At 37.3% G+C, this 19,078-nt stretch overlaps 1 protein-coding gene and 1 long non-coding RNA gene across 47 annotated transcripts in view; one reads left to right on the top strand and one right to left on the bottom strand.

Annotated features, from left to right (window-relative positions):
* Positions 1-2,656, bottom strand: part of LOC141380510 (uncharacterized) — a 29,745-nt gene extending 27,089 nt beyond the window's left edge. The window contains exon 1 of the long non-coding RNA XR_015523730.1: positions 2,374-2,656. This is a non-coding gene — a long non-coding RNA (uncharacterized LOC141380510). The remainder of the gene's footprint in view (positions 1-2,373) is intronic.
* The window catches only part of casz1 (castor zinc finger 1), a 333,881-nt gene that overhangs the window by 215,523 nt on the left and 99,280 nt on the right, over positions 1-19,078 (top strand). For 11 of the 46 annotated variants that reach the window (XM_087307345.1, XM_087307317.1, XM_087307342.1 and 8 more), the window contains exon 1: positions 6,566-7,004. The exons of 33 other annotated variants lie outside the window; for them this stretch is intronic. In XM_087307345.1, the coding sequence (XP_087163471.1) occupies positions 6,956-7,004 (49 nt within the window). In that variant the 5' untranslated portion in view covers positions 6,566-6,955. Of the gene's footprint in view, positions 1-6,565; positions 7,005-19,078 lie in introns of those variants that run through there. 2 more of the 46 variants (XM_087307316.1, XM_087307337.1) reach the window with 1 other exon arrangement.

The raw sequence follows: 19,078 nt of genomic DNA, 5'->3' as shown, positions 1-19,078 counted from the left end.
TTAACTGGCTTTTTGGTGGACTTCATTTAAGCCTTTTCTGTTTGTAACACTAATCATGTAATATTGTACCACACAATTAGAGCATAACAATTAGTTTGAGGCCATCAGAATGGGAAAGAAAAGTGATTTAAGTAACTTTGAATGTGGAATGTTTTTTGGTGCCAGACAAGCTGGTCTGAGTATTTCAAAAACAGCTGATCTACTGGGTTTACAGAGAATGGTCAGAAAAAGAGAAAATATATAGTTCTGTGGCCGCCTTGTTGATGTCAGAGGGGAATAGCCAGAATGGTTTAAGCTGATAAAAAGGCAACAGCAACTCAACTAACTCGTTACAACCGAGATATGCAGAGGAGCATCTCTTAATGCACAACACATCTAGCCTTGAGGCAGATGAGCTACAGCAGCAGAAGACTACACCGGGTGCCACCACTGTCAGTTAAGAACAGGAAACTGAGGCTACAGTTCCAACATTGGACAATAAAAGATTGGAAAAATGTCGCCTGATCTGATGAGTCTCAATTTTTGCTGCGACATTTGGATGGTAGGGTCAGAATTTGGTGTCAACAACAGAAAAGCATTGATCCATCCTGCCTTATATCAATAGTTCAGGCTGCTGGTGGTGGTGTAAGGGTGTGGGGGATATTTTCTTGGCACACTTTGAGCCTATTAGTACCAATTGAGCACCGTGTCAACAGCCACAGCCTACCTGAGTATTGTTGCTGACCATGTTCATCCCTTTACGACCACAGTGTACCCATCTTCTGATGGCTACTTCCAGCAGGATAATGCACCATGTCATAAAGCACAAATCAACTCAGACTGGTTTTTTGAACATGACAATGAGTTCACCATACTCTAATGGCCTCCACAGTTACCAGAGCTCAATCCAATAGAGCACTTTTAGGATATACTGTATTTGAATGGAAGATTTGAATCATGGATGTGCAGCTGACAATTCTGCAGCAACTGTGTGATGATATTATGTCAATATCGACCAAAATCTCAGAGGAACATTTCCAGTATCTTGAATCTATGCCACAAAGGATTAAGGCAGTTCTTAAGGTAAATGGAGGGTCCAACCCGGTACTAGTGAAAATGATTAACTCTTCTGTGAAATTTGTATTCTTTTCTCCAAGCATTTACCTAAGTAATGTTTAATGAAGCATGGACATTTCACCATTTCCTATAGTATTTGTTTCTTCTGGAGAAAGTGTTGTTTCTTTTAGTGTGGCTGGAATACAAGTACATTTTATTTTAAAACAATTTCAATGTCAATACTGTTATTCCCACTTTGAACAAGCCACTCATATCCAATAACTTGTTTAACCTCAATAACAATCAATAAATTGCTCTTTTGAGTGCTTCTGAATGCTACAAAATAACTAGAACAATATTATGTGTCATCATGGCAAAGACCAAAGCAAGTTCATAGAAAATAGTTATTTAATAAATGATTTATATATATATATATATATATATATATATATATATATATATATATATATATATATATATATATATATATAAATCTTTTCACCGTAAAACAGCACTTATGAAATAATAAGGGCTCATAATTTTGTTTAATTAATTAATTAATTAATTTATTTTTTATTATTATTATTATTTTTTAATTTTTTTTTTTGTGTAAGTTTTGTGAAATATACATGTACCCGAATCATTCTTAACATGTTCTAGTTCCTATTGTGAGGACTTTATGGGTGTGTGTTTTGTCTTATTTATTCAAAATGTAACTCCACCTCTGAAATAACTTTACTCTTAAGTTTTGTAAAGTATGCAGAGCAAAGGATAGGGCTTAATTTGGAAAGATAAACAAGAAAGCTACCCAGTGGGTTTGCAGTTGGCATCCTTAAAGATTTATGCTACATTTTAAATTAAAATGTTTCCTCTTCTCCACATTAGAAAAAGAAAGAGTTGTAAAGTTAGCTCAGTATTAAATTTTTAATAATTTCAGGGGAAGTAGCCAGGCAAACAACGGGGGAAGAACAGAGAATAAGCAGCAAGAAAAGAGCAGCTCAGAAACGCACTAGCCGCTTTGCTAACTAGCTGAGGGCAGCGCTCTGGGTGTTAGCTCAGGTCTCAGTTAGCTTTTCCAGGGCTAACTTGGGTCTGGACTGGGTGCTGAGAGCTCCACACCATCTGCATTTCGCTGTTAACGCGCCTTCACATCCGTAGGAGGATTAACGGGAAAATCCCCAGGTTTTTTCAACCAGTTGACAAATATCAGATTTGTCTCTAAAAATTAGCTCTATCCATATCTCCCACCATATGACACACAAAAAAGATTAGCTTTAATACCCGGCCAGCTTGAGTGTGGAAAAAAGCAGATTAAAGTTTCAGTTTAGTAATATTTACCGAGCCTCTTCTCTCGGCATCGGCCAAGAGTCTTCCAGAAGCTGCACTCCCCCGCTCTTTCTCTCTTTCCTTCTCTCTCTCTGTCTCAGACGCCGAGATGTTTGTCTAGCAACAATTAATGCCAATATTTATCTAATTCATCATCGCCCAATCCAGTGCCTGAAGGTTGTCTTTTTAGGATATGGCTTTTAAACAAACACAGGGAGCAGTTAAAGAGCGTTAAGTGAATAAAGGCAGCAGGTGTCCTTTCAGACAGAGCTTTGTAGTCCTCCCGGGCTGCTGTGCTGTTGTTTTAGCCGCCCATTGGCGTGGAGTAGGGGGTGGCTGGGAAACGGGCCTAGTAGGTGACCTGAGACCCCTCTACTGTCCCATTGTGAGCACTTTTGTGGAAAGGTAGCGGCGGCGTTTGATGTGGCTTTAAAAGAGTCACATCACGGCGTGCCGAAACCCATCCATCCGTACGTTCACTGCAAATTTACTGTTTATAAATTTGTGCTATGATATACTGAGCTTTCGGTGGGTAAACATCATTTAAACGGCGCATTTCACATCACCTAGAGAAACAGCCTTTATCACGTATTCCGGCGAAAAAAGAATTATCGCAGGGAAACAAATTGATGCCCAATGAGGCAAGTTGCAGGGATATTGGTTGCGCACGCACGATTGAGCCCCCACAGCTGTCATCGTTAGCAGGTACAGAGGATTTGAGCGTATTCCGCAAGCATTTGCTCAGTCAATATGTTTCCCTTTGCCATTTAATTATCATACTCGTGATCGTGGCGTCTAGAGGGAAGAGAGAACAGGGCTCAGATCCACCTGCACACAGGATACTGGCTCGCTGCTCTCTTCCTGGACCACCTCCATACCCAGAGGTTGACTCCTCAATGCAGGAGCCCATAAATGAAATTAAGGTGTCAATTAGTCAATTATGGCGTAATAACTCGGAGGGCAGACGTTTAGAAGCAGAGCGTACCTCAGCTAAGTTCATTTCCTCTGGTCCAGGAGTCCTTCGTTCTGGCCGCACGTCACTCTTCCACCCAGAGCCGCTGAATAAGGCCTCTGCTGGCTTAATTTTATTTTCTGTCGGGTATCTTTTTTAGATCGACAATTTCCTCTGCTGGTTATATTCTGAGTCGCCATTTATTTATTTATATTTACGTTCCTGCCCACAACCCCTCCTCCCCCCACTTGAATGCAGGGATGTACTTTTTTCTTCCCCAATTTGGCTTTAGAGACTTTTATAATTTAGTAATTAAAATCTTTGATAGGCTTTTGAAATTGCATCTAATTGAATTTAATGGGGAGATGAATTTCAATTTTATTTGATTACCGGGACCCCTGGCAAAGGTATTTATGGAAAAAAACTCTACAAAAATATGCTGTGTGGGCTAAGATGGCATAATAAAATTAGAGGTAATCAGATTTCTCTGTCGTGAATTTCGCTCTAATTTCACTATAATTTTCCATTAGATAGCTAGTTTACAAATATTTGCTCATCTGCGATGGGAGAAGCTATCTGTCTAAAATGATTATGGTCAGGGCCTTCAGAAATGTGGCCCTTTCTCTCATTCCCTTTTAAAACCAGATTGCGAGAGACCGAAATTAGGAAGATTACATTATGACTGTCTGCATCCGGGAGAGATACTGAAATGTAATGATGGGAGGCAGGGGATGAAAGCTGCGTCAAGACAAATGTTTGGACTTTTAAGTAATGCTTTTTAAGTGAACTGGACATTTCAGCCTAGATAGGCGAGTACCTTTTTTAGCTCCCTAGATCACAGGAACATCTTTAACCTTTTTTTATATCATATTTTCATTTGTTTGCAAAATGATCATAGGCTAATTTAATAAAGACGTTCTCATTATAAAGATCACCGCCACAAGTCGGCCAATTAGTTTATGATAAGTAACTTCTGACCGCTCCTTTCGGAGATACGCTCACATTTTGGTATGCAATGCACTCGCCCCTGGAAAAATAAATATATAATGCTATTCAAATAGACGTGAGGGGGAATAATATCCAACATCACAGGCTCTGCTAGAACAATACAAGGGCAAATGCTTTCTCAGGCCTTTTGCGTTTCTTTTCAAGCCACAGCACTAGTCTCCAGATTTGTCAAATTCAATTTCCTGTCAATTTCACAATTGAGATTTGAGGGAGAAAAAAATCTATTTTAAAATCTCTGTGGAAAAGCTTCTTTTTCAGGCTAGAGTGGAGGAGATGGTGATGATAATGATGGTGATGATGATGATGATGATGATGATGATGATGGTGGTGATGCTCCCCTTTCTGTCTTTTTTTAATTTGGTTTTCTTTTTTGTGACACCCTCCACCTCACAGTTGCCCACTCTGTCTGCGCCGTCCCACTGGCTGAGACAGCGAGAGGGTTCAAACACAATCTAACTCCCAGCAAAGGTCAGTTTTCTCACTCCGCATGGCCCCGGGCCCTAGGCACAAAAGCCCCTCAATTCACATCTTTCAACTGGGCACTGGCTTTTGTCCCGATGGAGCGAGGCGCTTGGAGCGGGCGGCCATCAGACCAGCCCCTCCTGGAGTGCGCGGTCAGGGGCAGCTAAACGTCTGGCCTCTGCATCCCTTTGACGGATGCAGCCCTGCCATGTCACAACCCCCCCTTCTTACTCGCCCCCATGCCCTGAGCATACCATCATAATGGGCCACATCAAACGCCATTCAGCTCCTCTCATAGAAACATAAATGGCAGCGAAAAGAAAAATGATCTGCAGCCATTGGTCGTTGCCTACTGTACAATGCGACCCGCTTGATCGTTGCGCGCCATGTTATGGTGTCAGTCAATGCACTCGACACGTGTTGCTGTACTAATTCCAAAAACATCCCATGCATAAAAGTGGCGTTATTTTGTTTTGCTGCAAAAGTTGGCAGAGGCCGATGGGTGTGGCGCGTCTGATGATATTTTGCATGTTTAGGGTTTTCTCTGGAACGTCTCGAAGATATTTGATGACTGACTGCTTTGGCTCTTCCCTTTTGGATTATTGAGTTTAAGGTGGGAACATTATGCCATTGTTGCTTTATGACTCATCCGTGTAATCAGTAAATCAACCAAAACCTGTTTTATGCTCACAAATGAGATGTAGCAGTTAGCAAACAGGAACTTGGGATTGACTCATTTCTCACAGTTATGAGACAGTACCCAGAATATGCATTTCCCCTTTTTTTTTTGTTTTTTATTAGAATTTTTTTAAATTCCACATGCCTTATTTCTCAGTGCTTTCAAGAAATTCAGCTCATTTTGTTTTGGCCAAAACTTGGCACTTACTGCATGTTGTTTACGCATATCATTTGCAGTTCAAGTTGCAAATAGAAATATTTCCAAAGTCAAGTGTGTTTGGATAGAAAATATGCTGAAAATATGCTGTCCGGGTGCGCTTTTGCATGCCACAGCGGAAGAAACTGCCAGGCAAATAAGGGCTTTGTCTTATAAAGTATTCATTGTCACCTGGTAACGGCTGCCGTTTATCATTTCACCTGAAATTACAATGAAAACTGATACCTTATCAGGGGGACAAGCACATAGACAGCAGGCAAAGATGAATGAAGAAGAGAAGGAGGGAAAAAGGGAGGGAGAAGAAGGGAACGGGGGATGGGACATGTAGTTTTTTTTTTCTCTTCCTCTTAATATACAACCAACTGTTCTGGGGATAAGGTTACTTCACTATTTGAGCACTGCTATCATTTAATAAGAGGAAACTTTGAAATATGCAATAAATGTAACTTTTGATTTAAAAAAAAAAACATCCTCATTTTGCATTTTGCTTTACTTTTTGCAACATTCCACAAACTTCCTGTTTTCGATAAATAACATAACTCATAAAACGTAGTGCGATAGTCAAATGTACAGTAAGCCAGCGAGGGTCTTTCCCACAGTGTGAGATAAACAAAAAAACAGAACACTTTGTTCATTTTAAAACTGGCATGCTGCTATCATCGGAATCGCATGCAAAAATGTCCGGCCGATACATCTAATGAGCTTGATATTTTTCTCTGAGCCTTTGAGTTTTCCCTCCCTCCTCATTTTCATGGAATCGTGGAAGGCTCCTCCCCGAGAGACTTGAAAGGCTAGAAGAGCCCAAAGATAGGAAGGCCAGCCCACTAAGGGGAGGAAAAAAGTGTGCTCAGGTTCCTCCACTGCTGTAATTTCCTATCTGCCTATTCAGACATCGGCAACTGCTTGGTGTGTGTGCGTGTGTACAGGAGCAGAACCGTAGACCAAGAGCAAGAGAGAGAGTGAGATAGAGAGAGAGAGAGAGAGAGAGAGAGAGAGAGAGAGAGGCAGGGAGGAGCGGGCGAGGAAGGGGCCGGCTCTGTATTCTCTCACCTACCCCCCGTCAAACCACAGGAGGGAGGGGCCAAGCCAAGCTGCCAATCAACCTCACTCGTGGCAGCCGGCATTATCTCTGCTACAAACTATTGACAGATTACATGTCAAGGAGTTTAGTACATGATTGAGAGCAAAAAAGGCGTTTATTGTCAACTTCTTTTAGTTTCCTGTTTCTCCCAGACCAGCTTACATCTGATGATTTTCAAACAGAGTTCAGTAATATTATGAAAGTTACATGCTTGACAGGATTTAACTTCGACTACCCTGAATATGGTAAGTGACCCTTCTCTTTAACCTCTATGTGTGCGTGCGTGTGTGTGTGTGTGTCCATCGGTGTGCGTGTGTGTGTTTTGATATAAAGTACGTCCCGAATAGGGAAGTTCCTTCTAGTTTAAGTCCCATACATCGTCTTTATTTATAACTGTATGACAGGCTCTGAGAAGATGGCAGTGTTTAATACGATCACTCGGTCCTTGAGTGCCGTGTTTTCTTTCCTCACTTTACTGTCTGGAGGGGAAGAATTGAAGTAGTTTCATTTTAAACCAGAACGTAGTCGAGTTTATTTACACTATCATTTAAGAGGAGTGTATCACTTTCACCTACGGGCGTTAGGTGGTGTTTGAAACTCATATATTTGTGTTTATTAAAGCAGTCGTGGTTGTCTGAGTGCAGGTTTTTTTTTTTTGGAAGTTGTTGCTGATATAAGTTTCTGGAGGCACAGATGTGGCATAAATGTACATAGGCATGTAAAATTATGAGTGAAGTGACTGGTGTGGCCTAGGGGTTTGTTGCCAAGGGGACTGAGTAAACAAAATGCTGTAGTAACGTTGTTTTGACACATGTAAGGGCACACAGAACAAATGATATCCCTCTCCTTTTTCCTTGTTCTTCCATTTAGGGATGTTATGAAATTGATATCTGTCATACCGTCCCATCCTGTTTTTATTTCATCATCAAATTATCTGGCTCGAGGAGCTTTAAGTAGTATTATAAAATCAGAAATCACTCGTTCTCGTCAAAATAAAGTACTGGTGTAGTTTGTTTAGTTTGTGTTGTGTGATTTAACTTTGCTGGATTTTTAATTCAGTTTAGTCTGGATAATTAAATTTATTACATCATTTATAAAAAAAAGTTTTAATTTAAGCCAGAATTATTACAACATATTGTTTATCCTCAAACTTGTTTGTTTGGCTTTTAGTGTCTTATACTTGATGCTGTTTAGGCAGAGTTATGAATGTCATTTGACACCTATTTTATTATATTTGATGGTATGTATATATATTTTAAATGAATAAATTTATAATTAAAAATAATAATAAACAATACTTATTACGATTTTATTTATTTATTTTTTCATTCAACTAGCCGATAACCTCTTTCCTATTAGCTTTTAACTTGAAAAATTAATACACATATACATCGGTGAATTTAAAAGTAGGTTTTGTCTAATTTTAGCGAGTTTCTGAAGTAATGTCTTCATGTCTTGACGCCCTCGGGCAGGATTTTTTTCTCATCGTTGTTGTTGTTCTTTGACACTAATGAACACTGTTTGTTCTAGAAGATAAATGGTGAAAGATGAAATTAAATTAAGCGGAATTTCTGACTTCTATTAAAGAGCATTTCCTGAACCTGAACAGAAGTGGCTTCAGCTTAAATGCGTCATTTTTTTGACAACTTTTGTTTTCTTTGTTCTTTATTATTTATTGCATTTTGCTTTCTGTTTGATTCATATTCTAAATAAGACACACCCAAGATTTTAAAGTCATTGTCATTTTTCTGTGTGCTCTCAGATGACTGGAGTTATTTTATTACTCCTCCAGCTTTTTTTTTTTTCCTCTTGCCCGAGCGAAAGCAGTTTTAGCCTCTGTCCACTCTGAGCACCTTTACCACTCATCTGCAAAATAGGATCAAATGAGGAGGAAAAAACAACCCAAGGTCTGCAGCCCTCAATAACCTTTATCACAATTTAGCAACAACCGAATCAATTTGATGTCTTAAGCAATAAAAAAGGCTGTTGCTGTCCTAATTCTGCAGCTCTTTGGCTGACAGTAAATTTACATTTTTTAATTAAACTAGCTGGAATTTTTATGAGGGGGCTGGGCTATGCTAATGGGAATGTTGTGTGCCGCAGATTAACAGAGTTTTGAAGTACATTTGGAAGGGGGGACATTAAAGGGGGAGAGGATGCTAGGCATCACATTTAACCCCTTTTATGCTTATTTTTCCTGAGGGACACCCGGCCGCTGAGAGAGGCAAGAGCGCTCTTTAGTGAAGGGGTGATCAGTGTTGCCATGTCAGCTCATGCATATTCTTTAAATTGTAATCTATAATAAATGACACGCACAGATGACACAGAAGAAAGGTGAGCTCCTGTTAGAAGGACATCTGAAATACATTTAGTACAGCACAAGTCATTTGAAATCAAATCTTTTGAGCGATTAAAATATAACTAAATCTCATTTTTTTAATGATTTGAATGCAGTCGTGTTTATTTTAGTTATGTTGTTTAGATTTGTCCTTTTTGCATAAAACCAGTTCAAATTACAATTGTATTAATGCATAAATAGTATAGTTTGTTTTGTAAATATTATTTATATTTAGATGTGACATCTATTAGATGAATGTATTTGCTTAATTTTTTTATGTGTTAGTTATGTGTCAGATTTATATATATATATATAAATCAGAATTATAATGCAAAAATAAATAAAAAAGGAGAAAGGCTAATGAAGACAGAGAGATGGCGACTGAGTCTAGCTTACATTTGATGGCCCCCAACCATCAAAATGAACTTTGTCATCCTAAGAGCCTAACAGTCCCGGAGCTCACAGCCGGCCGAACGATAACGGAGGCTCACGCAGGAACAGATCAATCTCTAGGCATGTGAGAACGTAATGCTTATGAGCTCTCTTCTCTTCTCCTCTGCTCTGCTCTCCTCCTGTGCATTCATGCAGACACCAGACCCTAATTAAAACTTCAAAACCTTTCTGTCACTTATACACAGTAATGCTCTAATTCAGTGGTTCTCAAACTTTTTTCACCAAGTACCACCTTAGAAAAAAATTGTCTCTCCAAGTACCACCTTACGACGCTATTTTTAAACCAGTATTAAAAAATAGGCCTAATTAAGCAGCTACAGGTGTGCACAGTTTAAAAACGATGCAGATTAATTCCTATTATTAAGAATATGTATTATTATCAGTCACTTTAAACATTTGAAATAGTCTGAACATTAACTGTGCTTGCAGATTAAAAAAAAAAGTTTTTGTTAAAATGTGCTTTTAAAAGTTCATTAAAAAATGGCGCTGTTCTTAAAAAGTAAAAAGAAAACTGCTGTACTTAAATCTAAAGTATTAATTGTAGCCTATTCATCAAAAGCTGGAGATGTTGCTTTTACCTTATAGATATAGGCTATATGTCACATTCCTACACTTTCAGAAAAATCTTGAAATATATGTTAAATGTACATATGACAGGGTTCATACAGGCACAGCCTAATGAAAATCAATTCCAGCACCTATTTTTTTTTTCAAGACTGACATGTATTGAAGACCTGAAAAGTATTCTCAGCAACCCATAAAACATTGCATAGGAATAGATACAAATAAAAAACATAAAAATAATATTTATTAATCATATATTAATAATATAATAAACCTGCACTAAATGCTTGTGAAATCTTTTTTGTACTCAAGTAAAAATACTATTACACTGCTAAAAAAACACAAATTTTAGTAAATAATATTAATATTAGGTAAAAGTACAAAGTACTCTTTTAAAAAGTACTAGTTGGTTACTTTTGAAAAAAAAAATCTGATTTTCATTATGAAATCACTTTTTTAACGTGGAAACCTGATTGAATGGTTTAATTGCTTAAATACCAAAGCTACATGTATAGGAAATTGCACTAACAAAGAAAGTATGGTCGATTTTTCCTTTCATGACAATTAATCTTTTTCAATTAACATGACAATTAATCTTTTTCACTGGTAAAACTACCAAATAATCTTTAAGGCCATAGAGACACTTTTTGCCCATTTTTTTAAACGATATTTACAAGCTTTGAAAGGTTTAATTGAAGTATATGGTAAAAAGATTTATATTTAGCCTTTTATTTACATATTTTACACAATTTTTCTTTACAATACGGCAAATTTGTTTCTTAAAAAGCTGTACATCACATCTAGATTTTATTTTACATTTAACCTAATCTAAAATAGAAACTTTAAAAAAATACAAGTACACTGTCAGTAAAAAAAAAATAATAAAACAAATGACTTCATTTTACTTGAGGTATTTGAAATGACAACACTACATTTATCAAAGCAGTGCTTTAAGAGCCTTATTGGTAAATAAACAATAAGTAACAACGGATTGCTTTGACCTGTAATGCTTTAAGACAGATCAGAATGCAGCTAAATGTATAAATCACACAAATACCTTATCCAGAAACATTTCCAGCATAATTATTTTGTCGTAAAGAAAAAAAATAAAAAAATACACCTTTGCTAAAAGTAAGTTTCACTTCACAACACAGCCAAATAAGAAGACCATTAGCATTGTCATCGATCATGTATCAATCTATTTCTAAATACTTAATAACTTTGATTACTTTTGACTAAATTTAGTCAAGGAACAAAGATAAATATGTCTACTTTAATAGTGGAAAGATCGCGATTGTATTCAATCTGAGCACACAGGCGATCCTGAGAGAACTTGCAGTTCATTAGAAAAAAAAAGCCTATTTAAAAGCTCACATATCTGTTTTAGCGATTTGCGTACATGAATGCGCTCTCGTGTTAAAACAAAGCACTCGCCACATTTGTAGAAATGAGTAATTGCGCAATACCTCCATTCCCGCGCCGCATTCAGAATGTATTTAGAGGAGTGACAGGTCAGAGGCGAGAGACTGGCTGTCGGAGAGCGAAACGTGCTTGTAGATCATCAAAAAGGCAGGAAATATGTCCTCGGTTTAATTACTCTGCTAGACATCTCTATAGTGAAAACATCCGAGAAGCATTAATCCAACAAAACATTTGTTTTTAAGTTGTTTTTTTCTGTCTCTGCAACACAGAAAGCATTTGTCCCGCCCTTACGTTTCACGCAACTAGACAAGGTCGACTGTGATTGGCCACTTTTCATGTCAGTCAAATCACGCTTCAGAATCAATTCTTAAACTTCGGAAAATGATTTATAACAGCTTATGACACAATGCACTAAAATAAACATTCTAAGCACAGCGTTGTGATCGTACGCTTCACAAAACAGACAATGCTGATCACATCGATGTTATATTACGCATTAAAGGATTAAAAGTGTTAATTGTTTCTTTCATTGTTCAGCGGTTCCTCCGCGTACCACTAGGAGGAAGCCCGCGTACCACTAGTGGTACGCGTACCACAGTTTGAGAACCACTGCTCTAATTGATACTGTGCTAGAAAAGGTTGCGGGATAATAAGTCCATCACAAATATTCATAGTTGTGTATGCTTTAAATGATGTAGATTTAGCCATGGTAAAATAATATACCTCTTGATAATTACACTCAGCTGCATTTAAAAATATATAGTTTTAAGTTAATTTAATTGTAAATCTGCATTGTTGGTTTATTCTGTAAACTACTAATATTTTCTTTTACCTGTTTAAGTGAAATTTTGTAATTTTTTTAGCATAAAATGACAATTGGTAAAAATATCAAAAAGATGTGATGTGTTCAGACATGTTTATATTCATTCTTAAACAACACAATACCAGTGTTTTAACTTAAGATAAGTTAAGAAATCAATATATGATGAAAACATTGTTTGCAATCACAAAACATAAATAAATAAATAAATAAATAAATAAATAAATAAATAAATTGCACATTTTTCATTTTCCAGAAAAATAAACTATAAATGACGCTATTTATATTGGAATTCAGCAACAAATTGAAACAAATATTATATTTTACTCAAACTTATATATAATATGTATATAGTCATTTAAAATAAATGTTATAAAAATAGCTCAATATGTAAAACTGTGTGTATGTGTTTGTATATTATGTGTGTGGGCGGGCGTGTATACACACACACACACACACACACACACACACACACACACACACACACACACACACACAGTTTTACGTATTGAGCTATTATTTGAGTAATGCATAATTGCCTAGAATGTAATTTCATTGGCTGTAATCAAATCCAGTTATGAACACATAGTTCAGGTGAGTTGTGGTATCATTTTCAGTAAAACAAAAGTGAACTGTACAAAGAGAGAAAAAATGCATTACTATCAAGGTCCTGGTGCCTGACAGAGCTTGTGGTTTTAAGTTTTGCATCTCGCAAAAAAAGCTTCTCATAGTGCTGCTATCTCGTGCTATCTACCTCACCTTTTGCAACAAACGTGCCACACGATTGAGAATTTTATGATGCGTTTTCTCCCCTGCTCGACTTTTTGTGCTTCGGCACATATGGTTGCAAAAGTTGCAGAGAGATGGTCATACGCACAGGGCCTCGCAGAATGGCTTCATTTCACGTTTATGATCTTCCACATGAAATTCTAATTTCATGCAAAGTGGGGGAGACAAATAATCTGCGGCGGCTGATACGGTATATAAGAGGGGGAAAAGAAGAATATGAAGAAGCAATTAGCACAGTGTGGAAGACTTTAGTCTGTTTGTCTGAAAGCTTGAGCTCCAATGGCCTCGAATGAAATTTGCATGCTCCGCTTATCGGCGCTCCCTTATTATGCTGTCTGAAAGGAAGATTAAGCCGGTACAAAATGTGGCGACTAATCCTTTTAAATGTGGCAGGGGTCTTTAAGGTGTGAACAACCCTGTAGGCAGGTTTCAGGCAGGCGACTCTTGACGGCTACTGTCGAGTTCCTTCAGTCTGGCAGGAGCGGATGGCGGCTGGATTGCAGTTAAGGGAGCGATTGACTCGAGCTGATGGATGGTTTGTCTGTGCGCTTGCCGTCTTTAGCTCTTTATCTCGGACCCAAACACAGAGGTCACATGGGGTGGGGCGGGTGATAAGATTAGAGCGTCGCTTTTCCGGTGGTCTTATGTGAAATCTCTACAGGACGTCAAGTGTATGTAAAATTAATTAACCAGTTTACAGTTAACTAATCAGTCATGAAAACCTTTTTTCTTATCAGTTATAGAAATAAAAAACGTTATTCATTGAGCGAAAATGAACATCTTCCCCATTGCCTTTTTTTCCCCTCAGAGAGTGTTTGCATTGGAGAGCCACAGAGCTGATATCCTGTCCTCTGTGGTAATTGACTGCAAACAGGGGTGCTTGCGTTCGAAACCTTCCCTGCCGTGAATCCTGTGGTTGTGTGTGCTTTTGCCTGTGACATTCTATTCACTTGGGTCAGTAGCAGGCAGCAGCAGCAATAATTACAGTCTGTACATGATAAATCTGAAGCCCAGCTGTTGCGTTCTGTCACAGCCTACACACTAAACTGAGCGGAGAGAGAGAACAAGACAGAGCAAAAAGGGGGCTCCAGAGTTTGCTGTTTGACTGATTTTTTTTTTTAACTCCGTAACTTGATAGGATTACATGCTTCTTGGACCCACACCTGTTAAGAGGCTGTTAACAGAGCAGTTGGCGGTCTCATGGCTGAAGCTTAGAGTTTTTTCAAACTCTTCTGTGTGTCCTCTTTCGGGGGATTTCTGCCTTTGCAGGAGGAGTTTGGGGACTGGAGGCTGTTCTTCCCCAGCCCCAGACTTTTGTTAAGACCAACGAGGGGGGAGGCTGAGGTGTCTCTTTAGTCTGGGGTGTTCTAGTTCATATACTTAGTCTGTATTTGAAACCGCCTGCCTGCTTTTTTTTTCTACATTGAGACTATCTCAGTGACAGGTGTGGATTTAGAGTCCTTAAATCACTTCAACTTGAATTCTATTAAGACATAGAACTAATAGGGTAAAAGGCTTCACATTTTATTATTATGGTAATTCACCATTTATTACCATATATTGTTTTAATAAAATAAATTAATTATATGATTTTATTGTTTTTTATTATTTATTATATTAGTTTTTTTTTACTTTATTTTACAGTGTCCTTTTTTACAGTTCAATACTGAGTCATGTTAATTACCAACATCCATATACTTCAGGTTTAGAGTTACAATTAAGAGTGCTTTTAGTTTATAGGCATGCAATTACAGTTGAAGTCAGAATTATTAAACCCCTGAATTACAGTATTAGCCCCCCTGGTATTTTAACGAAAAGAAGATTTTTTCAACACATTTCTAAACACAATACTTTTAATAACTTGTTTCTAATAACTGATTTATATTATCTTTGCCATGATGACAGTAAATAATATTTTAATAGATATTTTTAAAGACACTTCTATACAGCTTAAAGTGACATTTAAAGGCTTAACTATGTTAATTAGATTAACTAGGAAAATTAGGGTAATTCGGCAAGTTATTGTATAACGATTGTTTGTTCTGTAGACTATTGAAAAAATATATAGCTGAATAGAGGCTAATGATTTTGATCTTAATATATATATATTTTTTTTGATTAAAAACTTCTTTTATTCTAGCCAAAATAAACAAATAAGACTTTCTCCAGAAAAAAAAAAAATTATTAGACTGTGAAAATTTCCTTGCTCTGTTAAACATCATTTGGTAAATATTTAAAAAATAATAATAATAATAAATCAAAGGGGGGCTAATAATTCTGACTTCAGCTCTATATTAAAATTGCTGTACTTACTACATTAATCACATGCAACTTGTAACAAGGACACTATAATATTTTATTACAAATAAATATTTTGTACTTTTTATAAACACTGAATGTCTTTGCCATGTTTGACAACATTTGTGCATTAAAAAAGTAAAGAAAAGTGACATTTATTGAGAGCTGAATGTTTAAAACCTTAAAACAGTACATTCATTATTAAATGGAAGAGGTGTTTAAATTAGTACAGATTCTCTCATACTTTCTATATCTGTAATTAAAGTCATGAAATACACTTGTGGTTACTTTTCAACGAAACTTGCACGAACCTGAGGGGAACTGACTTCATGCACTGACTAAAAATCACCTTGACACCACTTGCAAAAATGCCTCAGATGGTGAAATTAATTCTGATAAAAGCTGGAGCATCATTTATATTTATGGTTTGATCATTCGTCATCTAAAACAAATGCATTCAGATATTATAATTATCAAAAAGTGTTCTTTTGTTTTTGTAGTGGGCCACTGTATATTTTTGGAACGACCAACTTACGAAATGAGTCAATCCTTCTTGCAAGTTATATGGCAAACAAGCCACCTGACACCAGGCTTGTGTGCTATTATTTGTGCAATTTTATGTCCATCTATTCATACACACTGAGTAATGAATGAAAGGGCATGTTGGGTTGTTGAAGGCAGCCTTCATTAAATAGTGTTCCAGCGTGATTTAGATATTTTCCAGCACTGCACAGACCACGACAAATGCCATGTTACGGCTTGCACAACCAGCAGAAATAGAATGAAAATACCTGTTGAAGTCTGCCTGGAGGTCTTTTTTTTTTTTTGCAACTTTTTTATACCTTACATTATGCAATCTGTGGTGTAGATCCCTGGTATGTGTGGATTGTCTGAAAGCATAAGGCAGGTAGGGGAGACATAGAGAATGCTAATGGCTTGTTTATTTTGCCTGTACACTGCTATCCTTGAATACCATATTTGGATTTTGTTCTCACTTAGTGAGCTCAGACCCTTTCAAAGAGGTTCCAACACCTGTCCTGCTTATTGTGCCGGAATTTTCTATATTTGGCTTATAGTCAGACTCATTGGTTGGTACAAAGGGGAGACATTTGTCAAAGTCGACGACTGGGGATAGAGATTCTGACTTGTTAGGCTTTGAAAAAAGGGCAAAGAATAATTTCACACAAAAAATGTTTTCCATACAGTCATCTTAATAAATCAATCTGCAAAAACAAATGTTTACATTATATATATATATATATATATATATATATATATATATATATATATATATATATATATATATATATATATATATATATATATATATATATATATAATTTTTTAAGTGTTTTATAACTTGTCCCCATAACTGTGTTTCTGCAACCAAAGGTAATCTTATCTTGGAAAGGAGGGAAGAAATTTTAATAATCGTAATTCAGATGGATTTGATTGTCTTGATAAGTAATCAGAGATTCATGATAAATAAGGGAACATTATGACTTCAGCACAGCAGAGCACTGATTGTTCTGAAAGTGTCGTGTCCATTGGACGCCCATCTGAGCTTCTCTACAGAGTGAAATAACCCACCCGGCCCTTAATTGTTTGGAAATATTGGAGGCCCCTTTTCACCTGCGTGTGCGCTCCCCTCTCCCCTGATTCATTTCAGAGAACGTCCTCGGCTGCTGGAAAATGGCGTTAATTTTTTTATTACCTGTTTGACTCTCCAGCCTTATTACTGTAGCCCCTTAATGTTCTCCGTAACCGTGGAAACCAGATGAATAAACGTCCGCAAAAGAAAATGAGATGATTAAACAGGTCATCCTTGCAAAACAAATTCGCTTGGTCGAGCGCAATTTGTGTACCAAGCGCCTGTCTTAACAGTTTGCTAACAAGGGGATTGTTTGCAAGGGTAACGGGATAAGAGGGAAAAAATAAATAAATAAAAAACTGGGGAATAATGATAAACTAGCTCTGAACATGAAATAATCTGTTTGGAAAAAAATATTATGGTTGGGGAAAATAAAGCAACTTAATTGCTTAAAAGCCTCTGTGTCTTTGACATCTTTTTTGCCCATAGAAGGAATTTGCCAATGTGCTTAACGCACACTTGGCTCAAGCACACACGTTACAAATCCTCCAGTATTTGAATAGTTATCTCCTATTTAAGGTATAGACTATACATTCCTGGAGGTATGTGGATAGTACGCAAAGACAGCGAACAAGATTCATGTCATAACGGCGGACCGTCTCGTACGGCACACCTCCTGGCTCCATCTTTGGACCCTTTAAGTTTTAATGCTTTCTCCTCCACCCTTCCTCTCTTCCTTTTCTCCCATAGTGCACTTGTTTTGACCCCTTTTGTGCATATTTAACAAGCAATATTTCATCTCACTATGATAGTTTGGTCGCTCTCATCCCTGTAAATAAGAGACTTGCTTTTGCCGATTTAGATATGTAAAGATAGGGCAGAATCCCAGGCCTGAATTAAAGCTATGTCTGTGTTCACAGCGAGACCGCTAATGACAAACGGTGGCCATGCCGTGGTGATGTTGTTTATGGAAGTACGCCACTCAAGGGTGTTGGCTGTTTACACTGAAGCTCCACTTTCCCTCATTCTTAAAAAATAAGCCCTCCCCTGATCATCTTTTGCGTTTGTTTCCCCCTCCCGAATCGAGGGGGTGTGGGTTGGTACTGGATTCGAGGTCTCTCGGGGCGAAAGCGTGGCACATTTTGAGAGAGTGCTGCTGCCCCAGCACTGGGGTGTGTGTGTGGCAGAAACTGAAAAGCACTCGTGCATTATTGATGTTTTAATTTGTGCAAATGCCCGAGTCTTTGTTAAGTGATTATAGAGCTGTAGAGATAAGAGACAGGTACTTTGGGCAGAAACAAGAGCTGGTGCCCACTTTGCTGGCCTAGTTTAGGTGCATTGCTTGGCAAGGTTCATTACAAAAATGTCAACGTGTCAAAGATATATGAGAAAAAAAAAGCACTGTTGATCTTTTGTACTTTTTTCCAAACTACACCTCTCCCATTTATGGTAGAGTTTTATAGATCTTTTACATCCCTTATCAAAAATTATTTGATGTAAATATAATAGAACTGACCTGAAAAGCCCCATAAGCAAATATTGTGTGTGTCACGCCAGCAGCTGACCTTGGGAAAGAATGCAAAGTTATAATACCTCACGCTAGAACAACAAACCCATAAAATAATGCTACACAAAGTGAGCTGGTTTAGGTAAATACGAGAGAAGGACTTCGCTTTTTTCAAACCTTGATTAACAGGAACACGAGATCATAAAGTTTTCCATGACGTGCCTCATTGCTGTTGTAACTGGCAGACAGTTTGTGCTGCCTTTATCATTGCTGGGCACAAAAAGAGTGAATCAACAGGAAAAGTGAAATGTTGTATTTATGCTGTCATTCAAAACACATGCATAAGTGCAAAGTCGGTTTTTCGAATGAGAATGATCATGGGGTCAATAATACTGGAGGGTGTTTTTTACTTCTGCTTTTTTTGTTTTTAGAATAGGTGTGTCTGTGAAAAAAAACAAAGCAATAATAAGGCAATTATTATCATGTGGATATGTATATTGTTACTGCACAATTGCTCATAATAATAATAATAATAAA

This window comes from Danio rerio, chromosome 23 (genome assembly GCF_052040795.2).
Source record: "Danio rerio strain M-AB ecotype USA chromosome 23, GRCz13ab, whole genome shotgun sequence".
Lineage (NCBI taxonomy): Eukaryota > Metazoa > Chordata > Actinopteri > Cypriniformes > Danionidae > Danio > Danio rerio.
Note: the sequence above shows the minus strand (reverse complement) of the source record. Positions and strands in the feature narration are given on the sequence as shown.